At 59.4% G+C, this 7,518-nt stretch overlaps 1 protein-coding gene across 1 annotated transcript in view; it reads left to right on the top strand.

The window, feature by feature from the left end:
• The first annotated feature begins 6,299 nt into the window (after positions 1-6,299).
• The window catches only part of LINGO3 (leucine rich repeat and Ig domain containing 3), a 1,790-nt gene continuing 571 nt past the window's right edge, over positions 6,300-7,518 (top strand). Inside the window, exon 1 of the mRNA XM_015600685.1 lies at positions 6,300-7,516. Within this exon, the coding sequence (XP_015456171.1) occupies positions 6,300-7,516 (1,217 nt within the window). The remainder of the gene's footprint in view (positions 7,517-7,518) is intronic.

Here is a 7,518-nt window from a genome sequence, read left to right as displayed (position 1 = left end):
AGCCGCGACTCAGGGGTGACAGAGTGTGCTGGAACCAGGGTGGTGGCGGCTGCATGTATCTGGGAATGTAGGGGACAGTGCTGACTTGGACACCTCAACGGGAAGGATGCGCCCACAGAGGCCGGGGAGCCGTGGTGCCCCCAGGCCTGCGCAGGGGCAGGCACTCTGGGTTCTGGAAGGAGGGACGGAGACCCGGAGCGTGACTGGGTGGCAGGTGTGCGCGCGGGTCGGCCCCCGTCTGCTCCAGGCGGGTCCCTCCTTCTGCCCGTGGCAACCAAAGCCGCCCTTCGAAGGCCTCTGTGGCCTCCGCTGTGGCTTGCCATGTGTGGCAGTAAACCTGCCCTTGAAACACACGTCCCTTGTGCACCCCAGCCCCACCACTGTGAGCAGGGAGCTGAGGCACGGGCTGCCCTCAGGCCCTTTGGCCTCGTCCGTTCAGTGACAGGCTCGCTGGCCTGCAGTTCGTGGTATGGCGGAGGGCTCCTGGGCCTACCGGGCCTGCAGAAGTCAGAGTTCCGTGGAGGACAAGGGTCCCTGTGCCAGGGAGCGCCTTGGGAACACAGGGAGTGGGGCTCTGGGCCTGCGTCTCGAGTCTGCTTCTCGCCGGCTGTGTGACATTGGGCAAGTCGCTCGCCCTCTCTGGGCCTCTGCTTTCCCATCGATAGCAAAGGCTGACAGCCAACTTCCCACTGAGGATGCCTCCCCTGTGCCTAGCCCCCTCTATGGCAGGGTCCCAGGGTGATACTGCCCCCAGGGGACACTGGGTGATATCTGGGGACATCGGCGGCTCTCACACTGGGGGTGCTCCTGGCATGAAGTGGGTGGGGACCAGGGAGGCTGCTCAGCACCCATAGCACCCAGGACAGCCCCCCACACAGAGAATGATCCTGCCAAGGGAAAGACTCATACACCCCCAGTTCCATTCTGCAGGTGGGGACGCTGAGGCCAAGAGCGTTCATTGACAGGTAGGGTGTGAGCTGGAGCCTGCGGGAAGGAGAGGGGTTCGGGATGGCCTGGTGGGGGCAGGAGGCGCCAGGGGTGGAGCTGGTGGCATTGGGTGTCTGGTCACCGTCATTCCGGCTGCGCTAAAGGACGTGGTGAGCGGAGCGAGGTTGGCCACTGCAGGGCCTCCTGGGAGAGGGCAGGGAAGTGGCCGGCCGGGGCTGGAGCTCAGGCAGACGTGGTGGCCGAGACACGAAATCAGGAGTTGGCAGTGAACAGCAGTGCTTAATCCCAGGAGGACAGGTGGAGAGGCCCCCGAGGGGGTGGCAGGTCCCTGGGGAGGGCCAGGGAGTCTCGAGGACCCTGCAGAAGCAGGACTGGAATGCAGACCCTAACTGGGAACTGGGGTCTTGGCCTCCCCTACTCCCCGCCTAAGGCCTGGCCATCCAGAGAGAGGGGACAGGCCCTTGTGTGTCAGGCGCCTGGCCCTGTGTCATCTGAGAGTAGCTGGAACTGAGGGCCACTTGGGCATCTTGGCTGCAGTCCCCCCACAGCCCTCCCCCCGAGACCACCCTCCGCGTCTCGCTTTCAGACCCAACCAGCGGCCAGTGTCGGGGAAAGTGAGGAAATGGGGCCCCGCAGGCGGAATCCAGTCCCCACCATCCCCCCCCACCACCAACTAGAACCTCAGAGACCCAGCTGCAGGTCCCCTCCCTGTGCCCTCCACCCCTCCCATGGAGGAGATGACAGGGCTGTGCCTGAAGGAGAGGTTAGAGTTGACAAATTGGGTCACAGCTTGCGTGGCCCCCGCCAGGCTCCGTGGACCATCTGTCCTCTCATCCCGGGAGTAATTATAGCGCTGGGGCTGCAGCGCCCCAAGGGTTCTCGTGCCCTCTGACAGGCCGGGTCCAGAGGTCACACAGCCCGCCAGAGCCGAGGTCCCCCGCGGGACTCCCTGCGACATATCACAGCGGCTGTGTCCCAGCCGTGCCAACCTTTGGTCACCTGAGTACTCCCTGATTTTGTCCTTATTCAACCTCTGTGGCAACTATTGTTTTTAAAATTCTTTCCAATTAATTAAAAAAAACAACAACTTAATATTTTGAAAAGTCCTTTCTGATCTCTGTGGCCACAGCGCCCCCTCCCCACGCCTCCCGCCTCCCGAGCCTGACCTGCTGTGAGGCACTGCTTGGTCCCCTGCTGTGCCCTTCCTGCCACCACCTGCTCCGCCCCGCTTTGTCCTCTAAGTCCTTGCAAGAACATCCCTCTCTCAGTGAATTAGAGCCCTGCACTCACTCGACACCCCTTCACCCTTTCCCTGGATTTATTTTTCTCCACTATGCACCGGAGGCAGGAGAAGCTATATTATCATTCGTCAGCTCCCGCAAAGCCGACCTCTTTGTCTTCCGCTTTCAGTGTCCCCAGAACCTGGAAAATGCTCGGCACACGGTACCTGTTTGTTGACTGACTAACTGACAGATGGACGGACTGAATCATCACGTGAGGTTTTACAGTGTCGCAGAGGTGGTGATAAAAACTGGTCCATCAAACACAGAACTGAGTTTTAAATTGTAGTTGGATGAGCTGCCAGGATCCTGTCCTGGCTCTGTTAAAAAAAAAAAAATAGAAAAAGGTTAGGGAGTGTTATAGGGTGTGAGCACCATCCCCTTCTCCCCAAGAATTCCCCTGCCACTTCTGATGGGCTGGGTGGACCTGAGCCAGTGACTTAACTTGCTTTGAGCTTCCTTGTTACCATCTGTAAAGGGGAAGTGACAGCAGGGCCCTTCTCAGATTGTCAAGGGAATGAAAGGGGACAATCCAGGTGGAGCCCTTGGCCCAGGCGAGCACAGAGCAGGGGCTGTAGGAGCGTATGCCGTGATGATGGTGATGATGATGGTGATGACGATGGTGATGGTGATGGTGGTGATGATGGCGATGATGGTGATGATGGTGATGGTGATGGTGACGGTGATGATGATGATGGTGATGATGGTGATGGTGATGATGACGGTGATGATGATGATGGTGATGATGGTGATGGTGATGATGACGGTGATGATGATGATGGTGATGATGGTGATGGTGATGATGACGGTGATGATGATGATGGTGATGATGGTGATGGTGATGATGACGGTGATGATGATGATGGTGATGATGGTGATGGTGATGATGACGGTGATGATGATGATGGTGATGATGGTGATGGTGATGATGACGGTGATGATGATGATGGTGATGATGGTGATGGTGATGATGACGGTGATGATGATGATGGTGATGATGGTGATGGTGATGATGACGGTGATGATGATGATGGTGATGATGGTGATGGTGATGATGACGGTGATGATGATGATGGTGATGATGGTGATGGTGATGATGACGGTGATGATGATGATGGTGATGATGGTGATGGTGATGATGACGGTGATGATGATGATGGTGATGATGGTGATGGTGATGATGACGGTGATGATGATGATGGTGATGATGGTGATGGTGATGATGACGGTGATGATGATGATGGTGATGATGGTGATGGTGATGATGACGGTGATGATGATGATGGTGATGATGGTGATGGTGATGATGACGGTGATGATGATGATGGTGATGATGGTGATGGTGATGATGACGGTGATGATGATGATGGTGATGATGGTGATGGTGATGATGACGGTGATGATGATGATGGTGATGATGGTGATGGTGATGATGACGGTGATGATGATGATGGTGATGATGGTGATGGTGATGATGACGGTGATGATGATGATGGTGATGATGGTGATGGTGATGATGACGGTGATGATGATGATGGTGATGATGGTGATGGTGATGATGACGGTGATGATGATGATGGTGATGATGGTGATGGTGATGATGACGGTGATGATGATGATGGTGATGATGGTGATGGGGATGATAATGGTGATGATGGTGATGACGATGGTGGTGACGACGATGGTGATGGTGATGGTGATGGTGGTGATGGGGGTGATGGTGGTGATGATGACGATGGTGACGATGACGGTGATGACTGCATTAAAGGCGAGTTTAAATGGCATATCGGGGAGACTAAAGTGGGGACTTTAGTTCAGAAAGTAACCAGTGACACGGGGGTACAGATAAAGTCAGAGAGAGCCACGGGGAAGGCGTTCCAGGTGTCAGCCACAGCACGTCCAAAGACCCTGAGGCAGGATGATGCCTGACGTGTGGGAGGAAGAGGGAGGAGGCCCCTATGGCTGGAGCAGAGCCGGTGAGGGGGAGAGAGGGAGGGCAGGAGGGGACGGGTCATACAGGGCATGTGGGCTGTGGGGAGGACTTTGAATTTTATTCTAGGGTCATGAAGTTCTCTCCTGCAGAAACAACAAGCCAGGCAGCCCTGCCGCACGAGGAGCGTGTATGTGGGGAGCTGAGCAATACCGGCCATTCCGTCCTGAGACAGAGCCGAGGAGGTCCCGACGCCTCCGGGGCAGGCTGCTGAGGCTCTGTCCTCCGTTCCTGGGTGAGGGGACAGTTTCCCCCTGACTATAGTGAGCAGCAAACAGGGAACTGGGAGTGACCTCAGACCTGAGGATAGGTTTAGGGTAGGAAGTTGCCAGAGGCGTGGAATGGGTGTCTGAACAGGGAACCATCTGTTCTGGTGCTGTCGTCTCTCCTGGGACACAGCCTCTCCTCGTGCTGTCCAGGGCAACAGCAGGGAGCAAATGACCCAGGAGGACAGTCTGGGAAGGCAGGCCTGCCTGGCGGGGTTCTGCTCCTTGCCCGGGCCAGAATTAAGGACTTTTGCAGTGGGGGGTGGGCACAAGCCACGGCTCTGGCTCCCTCCCTCGGCCTCCTCACCACCTTCCCCAGCTGGGGACGGGGACGAGGACCGATGACCTCCTGGAGACCAGGAGTCCCTCGATTTTCTCACAGCGTCACCACGTTCTCGACTCCGGCGGCTCCTTTCCCACCCATCTCCGACTCCGATCTCTGCCTCTGTCTCCTCACGGCCTTGTTCCCTCCGTGCGCGTCCAGACGTGCGTCCACGTTGTCCTTGCCGTAAGGACACCCGCCATTATCTCAGGGCCACCCGACTCCATGACCACATCCCGACTGATCGCATCCGTGTCCAAACAAGGCCCCGTTCCCAGAGACCCGGGTCACCACTTGTACGCGTTCTTTTGGGGGTGGGGGAGACACAGCTCCATCCGCTGCCGGGGCTCAGCTCACGTGTCATCCTTCCTGGTCTGGAGTCTCTTTGCCACCTACCCCGGTCACCCTGGTCACCCGTCCACACTGCTTCCCCTCACAGCCTCTCGCCGTGCGTCTTCTGGTCATGTCACCTGCGTGTCAGGCAAGTGCCGTGTCTCAGGCCCAGTTCTAGGCCCTGATGAAGACGAAGGCCCCGGGGCGTTTACAACCCAGTTGGGGGAACAGACAACGAACGGAGATTTATGACGCACTATGGTTTCATGCGATGGTTGGGCTCATGCAGACAGTGACGGGGGAGGACAGGATGGGTGGGGGACCGGAAGGCCTCGAGGGGCGAGGCACCACCTGTGCCCCCGGCGGGCAGTGTCTGTCCTGATCTCTGGTGTATTCAGATCCTGGTATAAAACTGGCACTCAATAATGGTGTTTTTTTTTGGAGGGGGAGGTAGACCAAAATTTTTACATTATATTCGTATGGTTCTTCTGCAGTTTGATAAATGTTTTCTTTTTTAATTTTTTAAACTGAGATAAAATTCACCCTTTTAAGGCACACAGTGCAATGATTTTAGTACATTTACAAGGTTATGCAACCATCACCACTATCGAATTCCAGAACATTCCATACCCCAAAAGAAGTCCTGTCCCCCTTAGCAGTCACCCCCGCCCCCTCCCCTGACAACCAGGAACCCACTTCCTGTCTGTGGACGTGCCTGTTCTGGACATTTCTCCTAAATGGCATCTCGCACCGGGTGGCCCTGAGCGTCCAGTTCGGCGTCACTCACCGAGCATCCTGTGTGCAAGGTCCGTCCACGCCTTGGCGAGTGTCAGCGCCTCCCCTCTTCACGGCCGAGTGCCCCACCCCGGTGGGCGGGCATCGTGTTCATCCTTCCTTGCTGTGGGTAGACACTGGGGTGGCTTCGACCTCTGGGCTGAGAGAAGGCTGCTGCTGTGAACGGGGGTGCACAGGCTTTTGTGAGGTCACGTGCGCTCCGTCCTCTAAGGTAGACACCCAGGAGTGGGACTGCGGTCCCTCGGTAGATAAAAGCCCTCCGGGGCACTACGAGGGCGGGACATCGGGACACAGGTGCTAATGCTGCCCCCGCCCCCAGGTGCCCACGAGGATGGTGGCGCGGCCCTAGGCCCAGGCTCTGCACCATGACCTGCTGGCTGTGCGTCCTGAGCCTGCAGCTCCTGCTCCTGCCCGCGGCCCCGCCCCCCGCGGGGGGCTGCCCCGCGCGCTGCGAGTGCACCGCGCAGACGCGCACGGTGGCCTGTCCCCGGCGCCGGCTGACCGCGGTGCCCGACGGCATCCCCACCGAGACGCGCCTGCTGGAGCTCAGCCGCAACCGCATCCGCTGCCTGAACCCCGGCGACCTGGCCGCCCTGCCGCTGCTGGAGGAGCTGGACCTGAGCGAGAACGTGATCGCGCACGTGGAGCCCGGCGCCTTCTCCGACCTGCCGCGCCTGCGCGTCCTGCGCCTGCGCGGCAACCTGCTCAAGCTCATCCCGCCCGGGGTCTTCACGCGCCTGGACAACCTCACGCTGCTGGACCTGAGCGAGAACAAGCTGGTCATCCTCCTGGACTACACCTTCCAGGACCTGCACAGCCTCCGCCGGCTGGAGGTGGGTGACAACGACCTGGTGTTCATCTCGCGTCGCGCCTTCGCCGGGCTGCTGGCGCTCGAGGAGCTGACCCTGGAGCGCTGCAACCTCACGGCGCTGTCGGGCGAGTCGCTGGGCCACCTGAGGGGCCTGGGCTCCCTGCGGCTGCGACACCTGGCCATCGCCGCCCTGGAGGACCAGAACTTCCGCCGGCTCTCAGGCCTGCTGCACCTGGAGATCGACAACTGGCCGCTGCTGGAGGAGGTGGCGGCGGGCAGCCTGCTGGGCCTCAACCTGACCTCGCTGTCCGTCACGCACACCAACATCACCGCCGTGCCGGCCGCCGCGCTGCGGCACCAGGCCCACCTCACCTGCCTCAACCTGTCGCACAACCCCATCAGCACGGTGCCGCGCGGGTCCTTCCGCGACCTGGTCCGCCTGCGCGAGCTGCACCTGGCCGGGGCGCTGCTGGCCGTGGTGGAGCCGCAGGCCTTCCTGGGGCTGCGACAGATCCGCCTGCTCAACCTGTCCAACAACCTGCTGTCCACACTGGAGGAGAGCACCTTCCACTCGGTCAACACGCTCGAGACGCTGCGCGTGGACGGGAACCCGCTGGCCTGCGACTGTCGCCTGCTGTGGATCGTGCAGCGCCGCAAGACCCTCAACTTCGACGGGCGGCTGCCGGCCTGCGCCACCCCGGCCGAGGTGCGCGGGGACGCGCTGCGCGACCTGCCGGATTCCGCGCTGTTCGAGTACTTCGTGTGTCGCCAGC

This window comes from Pteropus alecto, unplaced genomic scaffold, assembly GCF_000325575.1.
Source record: "Pteropus alecto unplaced genomic scaffold, ASM32557v1 scaffold30, whole genome shotgun sequence".
Taxonomy (NCBI): domain Eukaryota; kingdom Metazoa; phylum Chordata; class Mammalia; order Chiroptera; family Pteropodidae; genus Pteropus; species Pteropus alecto.
Note: the sequence above shows the minus strand (reverse complement) of the source record. Positions and strands in the feature narration are given on the sequence as shown.